Source organism: Xenopus laevis, chromosome 2L, assembly GCF_017654675.1.
Source record: "Xenopus laevis strain J_2021 chromosome 2L, Xenopus_laevis_v10.1, whole genome shotgun sequence".
Lineage (NCBI taxonomy): Eukaryota > Metazoa > Chordata > Amphibia > Anura > Pipidae > Xenopus > Xenopus laevis.
The window spans coordinates 113,780,436-113,801,138 of NC_054373.1; the positions used below are offsets into that span (position 1 = coordinate 113,780,436).

The 20,703-nt window shown below is 34.9% G+C and overlaps 1 protein-coding gene across 1 annotated transcript; it reads right to left on the reverse strand.

The window, feature by feature from the left end:
* Positions 1–514: 514 nt before the first annotated feature.
* On the reverse strand, positions 515–20,376 carry slc5a7.L (solute carrier family 5 (sodium/choline cotransporter), member 7 L homeolog). The gene is made up of 9 exons (XM_041582358.1): positions 19,606–20,376; positions 18,754–18,970; positions 17,845–17,958; positions 15,110–15,265; positions 11,538–11,686; positions 9,053–9,196; positions 7,007–7,160; positions 5,344–5,561; positions 515–4,555 (listed from the first exon to the last, which is right to left on the reverse strand). The coding sequence occupies exons 2-9, from the start codon at positions 18,929–18,931 to the stop codon at positions 3,926–3,928; spliced, it is 1,743 nt and encodes a 580-aa protein (XP_041438292.1). The 5' UTR covers positions 18,932–18,970; positions 19,606–20,376; the 3' UTR covers positions 515–3,925.
* Between the last annotated feature and the right edge of the window lie 327 nt (positions 20,377–20,703).

Genomic DNA, 20,703 nt, shown 5'->3' on the forward strand with positions numbered 1-20,703 from the left:
TTTTTTATTCCTATCGCAAAAATCTAAATTTAATATAAGCTTCTTCATACTGAAATAAGAAATGTTCTAAAACAATCAGTTAAATATTCTGCATTGTTCCTGAGACAATCAAGTTTATATTCACTATCCCTCTCTCAGAATCTGTTTCTCCTCATTCTATCTTCATGCAGCATTTGGGTGCCAGATGAATGATCCAATATATATTATAGGGGGGTCCCTTTCCTAGCAGATGTATTAGAGCTCACTCAAATAACTGATTCCAGTTAAAACAAAATTTAACAAAATAACTGCCTTTTGCACAAATTCTGCATGTAGAGAGACAGGATTTCTGGTGATTTTAATAGAGTGAGCTCTAATACATCTTCTAGGCAAAAGGAGCCCCCCTAAAATATATATTGGATCATTCATCTGACACCCAACTCCTGAATGAAGACAGAATGAGGAGAAACAGATGCTGAGATTGGAATAGTGAAGATAAACTTGATTATTTCCGAAACGGTATTTAATTTTTAATTGATTGTATTTAGAAAGTTTTTTATGTCAGTATGCTGTAGCTAATATTACATTTTTAGTTCCCCTTTAATTTTTCTATATGTCCTTTTATGACGTATTACTTATTACCCAGACAATATCAATGGAAAGTTGATACAAAATATCAATCAACAAACAAATAACAGACAAATAAACCAACCAGGGTTTACTTTGTGTACTGAACTGCACAACATGGGTTTCCTTTGTGTATTGTTTTACACACTTCAAAACCTCCTCCAAGATTCCTTATAAAGTTGGCCCTAGTGAGTGTAAATGTGATAGAACCTTTAGACTGTAATCTCTACTCGGTCAGAGACTGATGTGAATGATGTATAATCTAAAACTCTCCAAAACAGGTCAATGCTATATAAATAAAGAAGAATAGCAATTATCTGGTGTTTGGACTAGTTAGATAGATATACTAGTGTACGAAATGAAATGTCCCCATCTATTTATCCCCAAATGCTAATGCCCCAGTCCATTGTAGTTTGATCACACCTGGAACTGTATTTTCTTCACTTTACATTGATGTCTTTTGTGGTGCAATAAGATTTTTGTGCATATGGCCTCCACTAAGGTAGTTGCAACTTCTGCACTCAACTGACAATTAAACTGTATTTATACTATATATCTAATATCCTTGAGCAATGCCATGATTGTCAAATGTCACAATATTTTACTATATTTTCCATGTTTACCTCTTTGTAAAATACTGTGTAATATAGATAAAGGATGAAAATAAAGAATAGTAAGAGCAAAGAATGAACTGCTTATATTTATGCAGTTCTTTGAAGAATATTCTTAACACTTTTGTTTTAATGAAGAAGGACTTCATAACAGAGGCCTTAAAAATAATTTTATTTGTAAGGCGTACCCATGGGAGATTTTTTATGAGTTGCAGTGCAGTTTGGAGAGTAATGGAAGAGGCTGATTTACAAATGGAAGCCCTATACATATAATACAGTCTATAGTTTAACAGACACTTCCTTTTTCTTAAAAATACTTTAAAGTCCCATTAGTGCAATTACCCCAAATAACAAGTAAGCACTTGTTGCCCTTAACTCACCAGATGGTAGCCACAGCTCAGTTTCAAGAACACCTACTGGTAAGAAAGCTACAGGATTAGAGACATCAGGTGCTGTTGATAGGATTTTAAAATGCACATTCTTTCTGTTTGGGCTTCATTGAACATTGCTTTATATCTCCTTTAAAATCAATACTTGCTTTGAAGTTTTATATTCCTATCGAAAGAATGCCGTACTCAACAAAAAAAATATACACGGTCAAAAATTCATAACAGATGTAAAAGGTAAAGCAAGATATAAAGGCAAGAGATGCATAAACAGAAAAAATAAGCAAGACACAAAGTTACAATTATTGAATCTAGACACTGACAGTATATTATCTTTTTCAACATTAGTTCAATGAAAAAAGCTAATACTGAACATACTTTTTGCCTGTTGTTTGTGCTATGTAATATCTATGTTTTTGTTATTGTATTTATTGCACTAAAATGGACATAATCTAAAACTGGAAGTCACATTCTACTGTACATAGGCATACATCATACACATGGCATGAGGGCATTTCACTGCTGATCTGTTTTTATTGTATTTGATAAACAGGAAATATATGTGACTTATATTTTGCCCTGTTTAGTACAAGAAACACCAAAAAGCATATATTATTATTATTATTATTATTATTATTGGAACAATAAGCAATTACGGTAGTATGTTTAGCACAAGCCCTATTCATTGAACTAATTTTGAAAAGTCATAGTAAAGAACTGTGCATTGCAGACCAAGCACACCCATTCAAAAGGGATTAGCAGATAGTCTGTACAGTAATAGCAATTGTTTAAAAATAGCCCCAGGAAATGTTTTTGTTATGTTGTGGATGTAGCTGTTTTCTACCTCTGTAGATGTAGGTTCAGTTCCCCTATGGTGCCATCACATTTTGTAATTAGTCATTAAGATGTATTTTTGTAGTCAACAAACTATAACCTTAATAATAAAGTGGTTTATGGAAGAATACAGACAATGAAACATTTAGCCAGGTGTCTAAGGAAGGGCACAGGATGTATAGGCTCAGTGTTGGACTGAACCTATCCACCATATCTTACGTCTAATCATTTTTCATATTTCGTGATCTTTTTCTATTTCCCTATGGGAACACATAAAATGGAAGAATATAGTATAGAATTTAGAGAAAAGAATGGAGAATAAATAATCTGAGTGAGGATAAGAGAGGAGCAAATAATAGTTTGGAGTGTGGAGCTATGATCTAAGGTTTTATGGCTCCCATTCCAACACTGGATGTGCTTCTATATGAGACATAATTCATAGCCTCAGTTTTAACATTATTTGCTCAGCAGTAAAAGCTCAGAGTGCAGTAACCATTAAAATGATCATATGAATAGTTAGCACGTAATTAAAAGACTCTTCTAAGATCTGTTGTGAACAAATAATTGGACGTTTAAATATATAAACCCTACTGGAAAATAGTAATGAGGGGCAATGCATTGCAATTTAGGGGACAAAAAGCAAGTTGGCTCACATGAATTATTAGTTAACTCCATCTCCAATGATTGTAAAGCCTTTTGTTGAAGATTTGCTGGGACTTGCAGCTTCCTATCTCTGAACCCACCCTGCCCAATCTTTGGGTATACTTCAATACAATTAGTACTATATATAACAAAGGTATATAACAAAAGACTCTTGTCCTTTGTGATTTTGTGTTGTCAAGCAGTTTATAGACAATGAAAAAACAGACATTTTATTATGGTTGAGACCACTGAAATCTAAACTGTTACCTACCAGCTTTTGTTGAACTGCTAACAACTCAATGGCTGATATTAATAACATGATTATGTATGACTGTAGATACTAAGAAACCTTACCATTTGAAAATTAGTGCAAAAACGCTGGTGTTATTAAATTATATAAAAATAAAGTTAAAATGGCAATTGTTTTGCACTTCCACTTACAAAATAAAACTATTTATTTGGCATGTATAATATTTATATACTGTATACTAATATATACATACATACACAAGAGGTAATATACCTGGTTTGGATGATGATGTTATTAAATTCTGACTGAATGTAGACTTCTTTACTAACTTACTCTCAAGATTTATTGCTACATCAGTTAGCAAAATCAAACAGACAACAAAACAAGATATCACACCATTAGGCAGACCATCTGGGCCAGGGGCCAAACAGTGCAGAACAAGATGTTACATTATCAAAGACTGACTTCAGAGAAGCCTGCTCTGAATTGTGCAATGGAAATAGTATTGCAAAAATGCATATTTGGGATAAAATGCTGCTTACCCCTTGTGTATCATTGTACACATTTTTCATTGCAATAGTTTGGTCATGGCTATATCACAATTCCTTGTTTTCAGAGTCAGGAGATTCTGGGCTTGAGTCTAAGTCACTGATTGCTTCTTTGTTGGTGAATGTAGTAGGTAGACTTAGGCTTTGCCTTGGTTTCACTGGTGCCAACTCCGACAAAACTATGTTATCACTTTTTACAAGAGTTGTCTTGTCCATGTTTTCTTCACTGTGTTTGGCCACCACAGCATTGAGAAAGTCAAACTTTGGTGATAATGTCCCCTTTTCAAATAGATACTTTGCTAGGTAAGAGAAAGCTATGTTGAATAGAAATGAAGTCACCATGGCAAGAGTTTTAAATGGGAACCTCTGCAAATATATGTTATTCTTATCAGGATAGCAGCCAGGAAAGCAAATGAAAGCCTGTAGGTGTAAGTATGGTTCACCTCCGCTTATCCTTAATAAAGCCCCAAAAACATATCCTGCGATAGAGCCATATGTGTTGGTTCCTTTGATGAACAGTACACAAAGCAACTGTGGGAAGATGATAATGTAGACAAGATCAGAGCTGAGGTACCAAAGTCCATACACTGATTTAGCCAGAAGTGCCATAGCAGTAGCTGCTGCGCCAAATATAAACACTGTTATCCTCATGACCCAGACAATTTCCTTCTCTGATGCCTGAAATATATAATGATATTTTCAAAAACATAGCAGCATTGTATCCACTGAGTTCCACCTTTTTGTCCTATTTAACATCTTGTTTCTGAATGTTGGTGTATTCTAGTATTTTTGTAAGGTGAAACTAATTATTATGTCACGTGCATTCTGCCTATTTTATTTCTGAAAGCCCAGTCCTTTAGTTCATATGTGCCACCCATGATCTAAATGCCTTTGTTTCTGCACTTGACTTGCATTTGAAAGAACTGCTCCAAAACAGAGCACAGATTCCTGGGTCCTCTCAATGAATACAGCACGGGAGGCACATGGGTTATTTTGTGCCACTCCGTGTTTTTGCACTTGTGGCAGGGACAGTAATTATTGACCCCTACTATCTTCTACTCTGCTAACAGGCTAAGAGTATTCTTTCTTTTTATGTGTTCTGACCAAGTGAAAAAATCTGAAATAACAAAAAAAAAATTATTCTCAACTTTTTGCATTTTGTTTTAGATTTGTATTATAGGATATAGATATGTATGCAATATAAAATATAATTTTATTCACATGGTTGGTTCTAGCAACTTAGCACTACAGAGTAGCTTAGTCCACGTACTGGGGATTTATCTCTGTTTCATGTACAGATTTATCTTATTTTTTTAGAATTATTTATAAAGGTTGAACTGTGCTCTGGCAATCATTCTCCTTTTTTTTATGTGCAAATTATTTATTTCAGTTTTTTTATCAATAATTAACTCACACAAGAAACTGTTAACATGTTTTAACATCAAGTAAAATCTTGAGAGACTTACGTTTTGCCTAAATGAGAGCTGATATATATTCCGAGCAAACATGGAACTAGCAGATAGGATGGATGAGTCCGCTGATGACATCACAGCAGCAGATACAGCACCAAGACCAAAGAAGGAGATATAGGGTGGACATAAATACTGTAGTACAATGGGAAGTATCATATCTGCTTCTTCATTGCTCTGTGGATCATCATGCTCATATAAAGTCTGGGTCCAATCTAAAAATATAAAATATGAAAACTCTCATACTAATCCTAAGCAGAAACAGTCCCATAAATTTTTGGTCAAGCAAGTGACTACCTGCTTGAAAATTCAGACTCCTGAATACCATAATGTATAATGCACTGATTCGCTTATATGTAAAATGCCCCTATAAGTGTATCGGGCCAAATAATATTTACCACCTATAGAATGCAAGCTCTTTCCAGATTTCCTCTCAGTTAGCCTTCTGATTTTTTTATAATGTCCTGTCTCATGAAAATCAAAGTATTTTCCTCAAAATAAATTTTGAATTTGGGTTTGAGTAATGAACAATCTTAAAAAATCACATTCTAAGTTAATGAAGTCTTCATCTGTCAAATGGTATAGTGGATGCATTTAAACAAATTCACAAGCCCATACAGCTCAGCATTGCACAGATACTATTTATATTAATCTAGAGCAGTGATCCCCAACCAGTGGCTCGCAAGCAACATGTTGCTCCCCAACCCCTTGCATGTTGCTTTCAGTGGCTCCAAAGCAGGTGCTTATTTTTGAATTCCAGGCTTGGAGGAAACTTTTGGTTGCATAAAAACCAGTTGTAGTGCCAATCAGAGTTTTCTGTAGGCTGCCAGTCCATATAGTGGCTACCAAATAGCCAATCACAGCCCTTCGTTGGCATCCTCGGGAACTATTGTCATTCTTATGTTCCTTCTTATATTTGAATGTGGCTCACGGGTGAAAAAGGTTGAGGATCCCTGATCTAAAGGGAGGTCAATTAACAACTACAACAATAACAAAATAAATAATTAAAACCTTAAACAAGCTAATTTAGTCACAGAGATTAAATGAACTGCTTCCAGATCTAAACAAGGTAATCACATTAATCCCTTTATCAATCACCGCAAATATGCTCAGTTAATAAAAACCCTTCCAATAAATACTTGAATGTATCTACTGTATCAACTGTCCAGTCCTAGGGAAGGGGTTCTAATACTGTTATGATATTAATTAAATAAACTCCTTTGGTTCTTGATGCAATATTGAAATCCTTTCCTTCAATCAATACAAATTGATCACAGATATTAAATACAGATGACTGTCACTTCAAATGCCTGTTTTCTAGTCTCAAGGCATCTTGCCATGGAATGAATGTAGATTGGAGTGTATGTAGATATAATTTCTAGATACCTAGACAGTGAGTAGAGCACCTTTTCCTTAAGAAATTTTTGTTGTATCACACATCTCTCCAGTAAAGTGTTTCTATATTTAAACAACATTTAGACTAGTGTAAACAATCTATGTATTTGACTGCTGGGCTGTACCAAATATCCTGTGTTCAGTTCCAGTTTTGAGAGCTGTAGGGTCATCTCATGAACAATTTGCTGCATCATTTTTGTCTCTCCCCTGAGTTATACATGCATAATTGGCACCAATATGGATAATAGGTCCACATTTTACTTACTTGTAGATGCTCCTATAGCTCCAATTAGCACTGACGGAATAGCCATGACTAAGCATCCAAATGCAGCTAAGAATGAAAGAACTTGAGCATATGTAGCAGAAGAGGCAGACAGAACCCTCTGGAAATAAGCTTGCCAAGGGATACCTCCAAGCATCTGCAAATAAAACATAAAGTACATACTACACATGACAGCTCATTAAAAATTAAACTCAAGAAACTCAAGTGGTATTTTAAGGATAGACTTTGGTATATAAAACATTTTAACGATACTGAAAAAAATAACAAATATTAAATGAAAATTATATAAATATGCAAGGACTGCTGAACATAATTGATGTAAATTTTCCCTTCCCTCTCTCATTCTATTCACTAACATTGCAGCTACATAAATAAAAATAAATGCTACTATGGTTTAAGCATTGTTTTTATTATTTAGTGGGAATCATATGAGCCTGTGTTACTTCCACCCCTGGTGCCTCCATACAGATTAAAAAGTAAGAAATATTATATTTTTCCTGGTGTGTTTTTCTCTTCTGTATTTATTCAGATAATTAAGTTAAAGAAGGATGGGTCCATTTTGGCATATTACTTTTACTGCATGAAAAGTTCAATAATCTTAAACTCATGCTTGTCTCCTGTTGCTCAGTAAGACTTTCCATATCCCTGATGAAAAATGATTTACAATATAGCATATTGCCATACTGCCATTATCAGATAATACAATCTGTCCTCATGCAAAATAAGGGTATCTTTGTTTGCAATTAGACATCCTTTGCAAATATCTAAAATACCCCTATGAATTCAAGAGCACATTTAGAGTAAATGTTACTGTATATGAAAAGATGGATAACATGGTAGAAATACTCTACACGAAACAAAGATACCAAGAATACAAAAATAGGAACGCTCTGATGGGCTGAAAAATAATTATAAAGGTTTGTTGTTGACTGGTGTTTGCTAATGCACAAAATGTCTCTGTCTTAAATATATTGATAATGGGTTGAGTGCAGAGGACCTCTTGTATTTGTCTATATGGCGTTTGCTAATGTTATAGTCTTTGGAACTATTGCTGTTGTTTGCCACAAAGTATGTATGCAAGATCAAAAAGTGACTGCATTTTTTCAAAATGTAAATTATCCTCCCTCCCAAAAAGTGTTCCACTTTATATTATTAAACATCATTCTCAGACATAAATCATACATTTCCATATTAAAGGGGACCTGTCACCCGAAAAAAAAAATATTCCAAATCCTATTTCATCACGTTAGTCAAGCAAAATAAACTCTAATTACACTGAATAAATTATTTGAATTTTGTTTCCTTTGGTCAGGGGATTCATATGGCAGGAGCCATTTTGTGGAGACTGTTATTAAAGCAAGCCTTGCATCATCTCAAAATCTTGTTTATGCACCTGATGGACTTCCCTTTGCACTGGTTACACAATTAAATGATAATTAGAAAGAGAGGGAATGTGGGGAGAGCAGTGACATCTAGTAAGTGCTGAATGGAAAGTGAAAGTAATTGCCTGCCCCGCCTCTATACCTAAGGCTTAGCGTAGGGGCAGGCAATACTTGATTGAAAGCTGAGATTTTTATATGATTTTACAACAGCTATGAATGCGTTACTAATAAAAAAGAATTTGGATTTCATGTTTAATTTGAAAAGGACTTTTATTATTCAGCTTTTTATGTCTGGGTGACAGGTCTGCTTTAAATGGCACATTTTCCTCAATGGAGGTGCTTGCTAGTAGAGCCTGCAAGATGGGACATACTGTATAATTGTAGTTTTGCAGGAATGGCACCCTACTGAGTTCTATTCCTGCAAAAAGACTGTTGACAGTTATCCCACACCCTTGGGGTGAAATATTTTTGTTATAGGTATCCTTTAATGACAGTATACCTTTGATATGTGGTCTGAATAAACACAGATGTGATATACTGTAGGAACTGCATTCTGTACGTATTGTAAATAAACATACATGATATTTCAAATAATGTTTAAAATCCGTTCAATACTGATACCACCCATGAATTAAGTATTGTTTACCAATAACAAGAAGCTGTCAAGCCAAGACCAGACATCAGAGGCCTTTATGCTGCCAAGCCATGGCTCCTTGTAGACTTCCTTCACCGCTGTCACTGTAATGTCTGTAACGGCTGGATGAGTCATCGCAAAGGGCACGCTGATCCACTACATGATAAGATAAAGAGCCATCTATTGAAATATTTATTATTGTACAATGTTTTCAGCTTTAAACAGTAAAGCAGAGAGAAATTACTTCACAAAACAAACTCTAAATTGTTTCATGTGTATTCAAAAGACCTAAGAACATCAAAAAAGAAATATAATAAGCTGTATTTTGTATTCTTAATATAGTTTATTGTATTTATGCAAATGATTCCTTACCAGTGATTTCAGAAGAATGATCTGACATGTTAATTCTTGCTTTTAGTTATTTATAGCGTTGTATGAAAATAGGGAAAAAACATTTTTTATGTCTCAACTGCGATTGGAAACTTCCGTATATGAAAAACTACTCATGTGTAAATCAATTAGTTTAGCCCTGAATATATTGCTTATTCAAAAATAAGCTTCACCTGTTCTAAAATAAAGGCACAGAAGAACCCAAAAATAGTGTCCTCCAGAAGTATAACTTGGTCTCTTGCTTTAATTGTTCTCTTAAAGGAGAATTAAACCATAAAAATGAATATGGCTACACATGCCATATTTTATATACTGACCTTATTACATCAGCCTAAAGCCAAAGCCTGATATTGACAACATTTGTACATTTTTATTCTACTGTATATTTTGAGTTGGTCCCTAAGCTCAGTAACTGACAGCAGCACAGAGCATGTGCAGTGAATCAACAGAGAAGAAGATGGAGGGGGTACTGGGGCATCTTTGGATGCAAAGATATTTTCCTTGCTAAAGGGTTATAGTTGCCTTGGGCTGGCACAGAAGCTCAAAACTTAATATACAATATTTATAGCCTAAGTCTTTAGTTAGGATTTAGGTCTCCTTTAATACTTGATCTTGATGATAAATAGCTGAACATTTCTGGCAATTAATAACCATACATGTGAATGGTTATTAATTGTCACTAACGTTCAGCTGTTTATCATTAATATCAAATATTAAGAGAACAATTAAATCAGGAGACCAAATCATATTGTCTTGTCTTAATTACATAGCAAATTATAAACGCCACTTCCTCAAATGCTTAATGATATATGTATCAGTAGTGAATCTTCCCACCCATTAGTCTAGCTGTACCCTACTGTATACAGGCCCATTAATTCTGCATGGACCTTTTTATTTTTCCATGAGAATGGACACTAAGGGGCCCATTCATTAAGTTCGAGTGAAGGAATAGAAGAAAAAAAACTTTGAATTTCGAAGTGTTTTTTTGGCTACTTCGACCATCGAATGGGCTACTTCAACCTTTCGACTTCGACTTCGAATTGAACAATTCGAACTAAAAATCATTCGACTATTCGACCATTTGATAGTCGAAGTACTTTCTCATTAAGAAAAAACTTCGACCCCCTAGTTCGCCACCTAAAAGCTACCGAACTCAATGTTAGCCTATGGGGAAGGTCCCCATAGGCTTGGCTAAATTTTTTTGGTCGAAGGATAATCCTTCAATCGTTGGATTAAAATCGTTCGATTCGAAGGATTTAATCGTTCGATCGAAGTATTTGCGCAAAATCCTTCGACTTCAATATTCGAAGGATTTTCATTCCCCAGTCGAATATCGAGGGTTAATTAACCCTCGATATTCGACCCTTGATGAATTTGCCCCTAAATTAAGATCGGGGAAATACTTCCAATAGCCCCCTATACAATGAAACAATTGGTCTAACTTAAAAACACCCCATTTGTCACCACTCTAAATTATTTTAGCTTTTGATTTAAAATAAAAAAATTAGCTGTTCCCAAACCATAATTTCACAATTTAAACAATAACCCTCTATGTTGTTTGGATTATAAAATAAATACACACAAACTTTTATAATATGTAACCGCATCTTAATATTCCTTCTGTATTGTTTTAAAGGTCATCTAAACCTTCTATAAAACTGTCCTCTGACTTACAAAAGCAAGGAAATTCACAAAGGAGAGTGATGCTGACCAAAAACCCAATTACAGATGGAATAGAATTGATTGAGAATGCTGTTTACAAGAACAATATCTGTTTTCTTGCAGTTATTTTACATATGGAGATTATTCTGCAATTTTGCTTCATGATATTACACTGTATTTAAACATCTGCAAGGAGAAAATCTAGCTGTTTACTTGCTCTGTGATAGGTCTAGTTACTGGAATAAAGAACATGGCACCAGATTCACATAGATGAGGTGGGATTCTCATTGTAGGGTTCTTTTGAATCTTAATGAACACTGTAGTGCTGTGCAAAAGTTTTTGAGCTTTAATGCTCTGTGGATACAACTTTGTGATGAGCTACAGATTCTAGCAAGCATATATATCCAGTTTTGCAGATATATTAAAAAAAACATTCTGAACTTACCAACCCAATGAAGATGCAGAATAATTGCACCACATCTGTGTATGCAACAGAGTAGAGTCCACCGACAAGTGTATAAAATGTGGCAATCAAAGCAGAGACTACTACAGAAATGTTGATGTTAATATCCACAATGACACTAATGGTGGCACCTAAAGGTAAAATGACATATATTACAAAGAAAATGCTGTACACAAGATAAATAAAGGTAAAACAAAAGTACTGTAGTAAACTGCTTTTGGTATGTGAGTATAATAGTTACAGCACGTGAACAGTTCTTGACTCTATGAAGAACTGGAGATAAAATCAAATGTTGCTTGACCTGAGTCAGTATACAGTAAATTAGCTGTGCACAGCCCTTAATCTAATAATAATCTACTTGCATGTACTATATAATGCATTTTCTTGTTTGTTTTTTTCCAGTCAAATCATAAAAAAAAGAAAAAAAATCTTTTTTGGTTTGCTGCTTTGTCTGTTTAATAGGGCTAATCATAAACAGAAAGTAAACAACCCACCTACTGTGTCACATCTAATCAAATCCCTGTTGGAAATTAGACCAAATTACATTTTTTAGAGCTAATGAGACTGGCCAGAAGTAGAAGCAGTGCTTAGCAGCTGATCAGACTACCCAGGGCAAGATCACTTGAATCAATTCAAAGTGGATTCCTTATAGGGGTAAATTAGTACAAAACGAATTTGCATGGCTTTAATTGGTAGTGCACAATGGGATTTACATTTTGGGAAACACTCATCAACAACATTGGAATTATACAGAATTTTTAATTTTTCGTTGTTTAATGTGTTATATCGTATGCATCTGGTCACCTCAGTATCAATTTATGGGACCACTGTACCCTCTAAATTTCTTCAGGAACTGGGAAATTTCTATGTTTCAGTATTTTACAGTACATATCTCTCTGTAACCATCACACCTTTCCTGACTACAGAAACAATGTAGTAGAAAGCCAGCCATGACTGAATTTCCCACAATGCCTTGAACACTTGTGGTATTCCCTTTCTTCTTGGGTCTTCATTTAATGAAACAATATGCAAGGCTACCAGGAGCTGACTACCAGTGCAATGCAAATACGTGGTACCAATACCAAATTTATTTGGTTTTCATGTATGTGTTTCAAGAGTAGTCAGTACAATTAGTGAAGGTAGTAGTAAGTGAGAGATAGACATTAATTTCAAAATTTCAAAAGCAATATAATTTGCAGACAACTTTAAAATCAAATACTTTTTTAAATTAAAGTATACTAGATCCCTCCTATTTCTATTGCCAGCCTACTAGGGTCACTGGGATAAACCCAATTGAAATAATATAACCATTGATGAATGGGTGACTCAGGAGCAAATTCAAAAGAGAATAGGGCCAGATGATATTCATCTCAGGGTACTTCCAAACCTCTTTAATATTTGTATTTGGACAGAGAACTTGATGAAGTATAGATAACAATGATTGGTGGTAATGGTAAAAAGAACATTTAATAACAATGATTGTTAGTGGAGCACCACATGGGTCTGTCCATGGCCCTTTGCTTTTTAAGTTGTTTATTAATGACCTTGAGGTGGGCATTGCAAGTACAGTCTCTATTTTCCACCCTAGAGGCCACCCCTCACTAGACGAACAGAACTTTCATTTGAAGCAGCAGGTTGTGTGAGCAATGAGGTTGTAGAATGCCCTTGCTGATGTTGTAAGGTATAGTTATACATAGTGAGTGTTTTATATAGGCTTTATATAGGTTTGGTACGTATATATATATATATATATATATATATATATATATATATATATATATATATATATACAGTATATACTAAATCCAGCTAACAAGGTCCGCACTCTCAGGTCTTAAAAATAATAAAAATGTATTGTTCAATCACAGACTGACTTTTCGGCCCCCTCCGAGTCCTTTCTCAAAGTACATAGTTAGAGTTAAACCTGACATAAATACATAGATTGGCGGGAAGACAGCTGACGTGTCTCTGACTAGTCAATATTATCATTATTAAGCGACTCCCCTACAGGTTAAAGGTAAAATACAAACAATGCATCCATAGCATACTACATATTCAGAATTTTTATAAAATCCTAGTTAAGACATTCAATCTGAGCTAGAAATAAAAACAAGATACAATGTAATGTTACTCAGTTATCAATAATAACAATAAACAATGTTGCTTATATTACTAGTGTATCATTCTCTGAGTCATGTTTAGAATAAACAGGGACCCATGCTCACAATCGTTATGTTACGGGATGATTCTTATATGTATCATTTAATACACAGCATGGCTTGACTTTCCCTTATGTGTATTTATTAATCCTCCTAAAACTGTATTGTATCACACTAGCAGCTGTTAGTCTCACCAGTACCACATATCAAGTACCAACTACACTTTTTCTTTGTTATTTCAATATCACCCCATAAGTACCTCCCCCTGCCACTAGTCACTGAGTATACACACATATAGCTCTGCAAGCTGTATTTACACACCAATAAAAACTCAAAGGGATGTTTTCATAGAATTAATTTTTTATAAACATGCTATTAAAGGAAAAACATGCTATTAAAGGATTTTTGTAAATAAGAATAAGAAATTAAGCTGATTTGAGAACAGTTTTACATCAGTGTAAGTATAAGTTTTATAGTATATATTGTGTTTAAAAGAAACATATCATTTATTAGACTCAAATATTAGAGAATGAAGAGGGACTCTGTGTCATTACAAATATATAAGGCTCGTTTAATTAAAGTGAACTATAAATGATATCTTTTGTGAACTGCTGTCGTGCTTGCTTTTCCTCATTTTTCAACCTGCAGGCAGAATACAGATGAATCATGATATGCAACTCCTTTTACACTAAAAGCTTAGCTTCATTTCTGTGTCTAGGCTCTGCTCATTTTGACATGGGTCAATAATAAGAATGACAAATTGGCTTCTGGTGAAGTGCTTTTAATTTACTATTTTGCTGAAACATTTTAAATTTACACTGTAAGTGCTAACTTCTCAAGTTGGGGGGAAAGATACTGAAAGAAAGGAAATTGCACAGTACAGGGTTACATATAATTAGAATGCAGGCTATAGCTAGGGAAGAATTGAACGTGGCTTAATCATTTATTTCATATGATATTATTTAGGGGTAGCACTACAAATTAAAGGGTGCTGATTATTACCACTATTAGGGAATGAAAGTAACAGGATAAAAAATGCATTACTTAATTAGCTTTCTTTTCCAAAAACACATAAACAATGATGAAAATGAAATTCTTTTTTGACCCCAAAAGAGCAATCTCATTTAATTGATTGGTTAACACATAATTATTACACATACCCCCTTTTTATCCAACCAATTCTTCATGATACATTAAAAATATATATATAAAAAAATATATAAAAAATATACAAAAAATATATACAAAAATTATATATATATATGTATATATATATATATATATATATATACATATATATATCATTTTATATATATATATATATATATATACACACATTACATATTTAATGAACAAATACGGCATTTCACAATTTATAGAAATGTAAAGCCTTACCTAATGCTGAGAGTATTGCTGCAGCCCAAAACATTTCTCCCATGAGAGCAGGTATGAAAAGTAACCCACCCATGCGCTTCCCATAGATCTGCTGAAATGGATCCAGCATGGTTACATAGCCCCTTGATCGCATGGGCTTGGCAAAAAACAGGCCACCTAAAATATAATGTGGACAGCAAGCTCAGTGTTGTCCCAATCGTTTATTATATTTTCCTAAAGAATCTAATATTCCTAAAGAAAAATATGAATGCAGGAAAATCTAAAATCATAAGCATTTTTAGAAAACTTGTAAGGTTGTCATACAAATAAAAGCTGCTGAATGTAGGGGGTGGTATACAAATTTGAAATTACATTGAAATTTTATTTTATTTTTTTTAACTTGCACCAGTTCCTGGTATAGGTGTTCAAAGTGTCCTTAATCAAAAAATGTTTTGTTTCTTATTGCATCTCATGCACCATCAACTGAAACACAAAGCAATTTCTTTAGCTCCGAAAACAAAGATTGCACCTATAGATTAATGATTTAAAGTCCCTCCAACATATATGGTTTAAGGGCAGTTAGAAATTTTCTTGTACTGAACTGAATTGATAGGAAGCATTTTCTCTTATTGTTTTAAATGTTGCCTTATCTCCTTTACAAAGTAGTGTCATTTAGATGGTAGAGACATGGTCAACTGAACTGAGTTGCAAATTCTTTTTAAGATCCCTCTGTTAAAGGGATTATGGGGCAGAATGGAATTCATTGATTTTCTGTGATTGTTAATATTCACTGTTCCAGAAAATGTACTAAAAAAGGCTAAACGCATCTTGAACAAATCCAAGATCTACGTATATGGATGGCTGTATTATACAGTATCAGTCCCATGCTTAGGTAGGGGACGCCTTCAATTTCCATATTACATAATGACATAATGCACCAACAGAGGTCACTGGCTAATGGCTATTTTTAGTTATCGACTCTGATCTTATTGGACCTTGACTGTTCAGTATTATTATGCATGAACCCCATGGAAGGTATGAAAAAGGACCAAACTGGCCACTCCCTGTAAACTGGCAGATAACTAAGCCCACCCTTTGCATTAAGTATATGGCTTTTATTTATGCCCAGGCCACAAAGGTTGGTTAGAAGGCGCTGATATCACTTGGATACAAGTTATTAACTGATATCTGCATTGTGGTCTGGCGCTTCATGTTAATGTCAATACAGAAGTCAGTCCCAGTTTGTTCCCCATCTACAGCATTGTATTTTGACATTATTTAGTTTAAGCCGATATTGGGGGGAAAAAACATGTTTTTTTTAGAATCTCCTTGCCAATGTATTAACTCTTGCACAGCTAAGTCTGGTGCCCCCCTTCATTGCAAATACCATTGCCTTCATCTCCTGTTACACAGCTCAATGGACCTGATGTGAGGAAAGGAGGGCAATTTTTTCTTTATTTCTTAGCTGGAATGGAAGAAATTTTAAAGCCCCTCCAGCTGCTTTCATGCATATCCACATAATGGAACTGTAGCCAACTAAAGCATTTGAAAATAGGGATGTCAACTATTCACAAAAAAGTGGGTCTGTGCAAGCTGGTACGTAGTTATTATGGCAGTGATATAACTGATGGAAGCTTTTTTGAAATACTGAACAATACATAATTTAATGGCTCAAAATGTGCACAGGGTTTAAGGCAAAACTAGGCGGGTAGCTGCAGGAATAAATATTTTCCAAAAGATGTTAATAAGAGCACTTCTGGTAAAATGCACCCTAGTTGACAAAAATACCTAGTCAAGATCTTGCTTTTGTGATATGTGTATTTTTATAATGGAATTATTGATTAAGGGGATGCTAATGAAAATATCACAAATAGAATTTACAGTAAAAGTATGTTGCAAGTAATCGCCTAACATAAGCAAAGTTAATTCTAATTCTGCATGCAGCTTCTTCCTTGTTTATAGTAACTATTATTTAATCATCCCTTTTAAATATACGCATCTTAAATAAAACCTAAAATATGGTAATCCTATGTAGAATAGGCGTGGTTGGAACTAATGTAACCAAGGCATTCTCTATAAAAAATTTTCCCTTAAATATACTGTAAGACATAGGTAAGAGCATAGCTTGTGAAGACATATCATGTCTGCTCTTTGTACTAGTATGTATATGAATAGGAACTGCCACACTGTTGACCTCTGTAGCTGCATTCTCCATAGACACTAATGAAACTACACCTCTCATATCCGCAGTGTTGTTAAGCTTCCTATGCAAAATACCCTGACAAAGGCAATGAACATGGGAGCGCACTAAGTATAAATGCAGTATATGCAAGGAAGGAAAATTTTGTTAAATTAAACTATATGCTTTCAGGGAAAAATAAGTAAGATAGATCCTATTTATTATGGTACATAGAAGTTCATAAATGTTTTTTTAATATATAAAATATCAGTTGAATTAGTGAAAATTTATATTAAGTTCAACCTGCTAACTGTAACAGCTTTTTCTTTTTTCATTTTTATTTTGTCTCAGGACTAGAAAGAGGCTGGGGAGCGATCTTGAATATTTCAAAAGGTTACTTAAGTGCTGCATCTCAAATGAGCCTGGTCTGGAGTATATTTAGTTATTAAATTAGCTGTGCATTAGTATTCCCATATCTCTTGTCTTTGTATTCCTACACTCCTAACTGATTTAATCATATCCACAATTAGTTTTCAGTGAGAAAAATATTGATACCCATGATTTGATTTTGGCTTACCGACAATCAGACTGAGGGAGTAGCCAATGGGTGCCTGCGCCCAAGCCAAGCCATAATCTGACACATAAACGGCTTCTGCTGTCCCATTGATGTATCCTCCACCAACCCATGTCGCTAAATGAAATAGGAAAACATTCTTCAAATGACACTGTTGCCAAAAATATAAATTGTACAATTATTCAGTAAATGACAAAATAAAATTGATACTGGAAACAAGAAGATAACCTGCAGTCAACAGAGTTCTGGGAGAATGTTAGATCCATGGAAGTGTACATTACATAACATATAAAATAGCTAAGTGGTGCTTATTATATGTCTGCAACTCTATAAAGAATTTGATGTATCAGCTTATAAACATGTTCAGTAACTGTCCAAACCAGGCAGCTTAACGTATTGTATGCATCAGCAACTGGTTAATGGTCTACTGACAAATGTGTAACCAGACGTACAGTGACATTAAACAAAGCTATAGGCAGGTATTCCGTTAGCTGTTTCTCTTAATATTCTATTAGAAACAAAAATAAGCCTGAGCAGGTCAGTTTCAGCAAGGGAAAAAATTGAGTATTGAGACAATGCAACAAGAACAAAAAAAATCTATAAATATATATGTGTCAGCTCTGTAATCATATGAACATTTACAATATATTTATTTGACTATAGGAAATGCTGCTGCTTCAAACATATAGTCTTATACACTGAATAATTTGGTCAAGCTTTCTGATTATTTTTCCTAATAGTTGCTTGTATTCTTTACCTTGAGCAGTGCGCCTGACATAACTTTTAGTGGTTTAAAAATAAGACAGTAAAGCCTCTCTGGCATTCTGAGAAGTAGAGAATGTAACAAGCAGTGCACAAAGCAATTCTGTATATAAAGGAAGATTATATCCCTAAGTTATGATAGGCACATACCGGTCATAGTGAATGCCCCCACGAGTAGCCCAATATCTCTGCCTCCCACAATAATTCCTTCTCGAGGATCTCCATCACCACGCAAGTTTTTCGTTCTCCAGGCAGCCCAGATGCCCACAAAAAGGATAGCTAAGTAAAAAATGATGATAGCCACTAGCCCCTCCACATGGAAAGCCATTTTCACTGGGATATTAGCCTTGCTATTTCATCTGTGTCTCTGGAGAGGTAAAGTGTTAATTATATAACAAAACATCTTTGTTTGAACTTTGTACACAATTAAATGATAAAAGAATACATGGGTGCCCAATTTTAATTTAACCATCCTGCGCCCAGTGTAGGAGGCAATGCAATGCTGAACAGAAGGTTAAAACACAGCCAGTATAGAATCCAACCACTGAACAGAACAATTCAAAATTCCTAAACAGATCTATAGTACCTTCAATGCATCTTCTGTCTGGGATCAACCAACGCATCTCTGAGCACAATGCATACCACTTACAACAGGTAGATCTATAAACATTATATTTAACGGAACAACCGTCAGTCTCTGGTGTCCCTACAGCATGACATATAGCTTCTGTCACTGCTCACAGACTCTGATTTTCCTTGATAGGGTGTGTTCCTGTTCAATATAGTTCTCTGATATTTAATGATGGGGTTAAACATCACCAATACAGTAACTAATTAATTATATACTATACCTAAAAAATTCTTCACATCATTCACTTGCACATCAACTTTCTAAAGGAATGTAATTGCTGCGAAAGTTTTCACAAGCAGAACCAAACAGACACTTTTCTTCTGTAACAAATCTGCCTTCTCATCTAGCACAGACCCATGCACAGTACTCACATATAACACATTAGAAAGGAATATAGTCTTGCACTGTTCACTTGATTCAGCTGCATCCAGATCCATGCTACCGGTCTCCTGCTCTGCCTGTAATGTGCACACTCCCTTCCTTCTAGGCAGACACACACTTTCCCTGCTGTTTCTCAGCTCTCTCCGTTACACATCTCATTGAAGTAGAAAAGAATCCACCCACAGAGAACCTGAAATCTGCTTACTTCTCTTGAAAGGGTGGAGAAGCCAGGCACAGGCAGTCAAAAGGCATAGGTAAACATCTCCTAAGGCACTTTGATTTCATTAAAGGCAGTATACACATAAAATGCAAAACAACGCATGGGCATAGTACACAACATGCACAGAATTGCTAGCTCTTTGAACGATTAAGGGGAAAATAAAGTGTTACTGTAAAATAACGCCACTCATCCTTCACACTTTTAGGTGCCAAGGAGTCTATTTAAGTATCTGTCCAACATCATCCCCAAGAATGTGCCCCCAATACTCTTACTTGTTCAATCCTTGTCAGGGTGTTGCTGCTGTACAAAGGTCCCTCCTCTCTTCCTAAAGCTTTTGTCCTCCTCCCAGATTCTAGGAGCTGCCTTTGGTTTAATGAATTAAAAAAAAAGTAATCTTCCTTTATGATGTTAACTCAATGCACAGATTGCATAATTCCTTATAAAGCAAGGTGGTAGTTCGTCAGAGCTCAGATGTTGGAACGTCAGAAGGTGGTACTGGTGAATGAGTAATTCCTGGTAGAGAACTATTGGGGAGAATAAGAGGCATGAAAGAAGGAAAAAATGGGGGTTGAAAAGGGTGTGGCATCAAAGACTTAATATAGCACAGTCTACTCTCAGGACATGTATTACATCTGCTGTTCTATGACTTTTAATGGATCTGCTATTCATGACGCATGCCGGTACTGCAGCACACTCCTTCTGCCACTTAACTGATTGATGGACAATGTGGCTTTTTTTTTCTCCTTTTTTTGTGAATGGTTATTCTTTGGTTGCACTTTTCAGATTAGCTTCTAAATTGGAATGAGTGATGGTTACAGTGGTAAAACAGATGGGTGGGCGGGAAAGGGAATACAAAGGGCATTTTCCT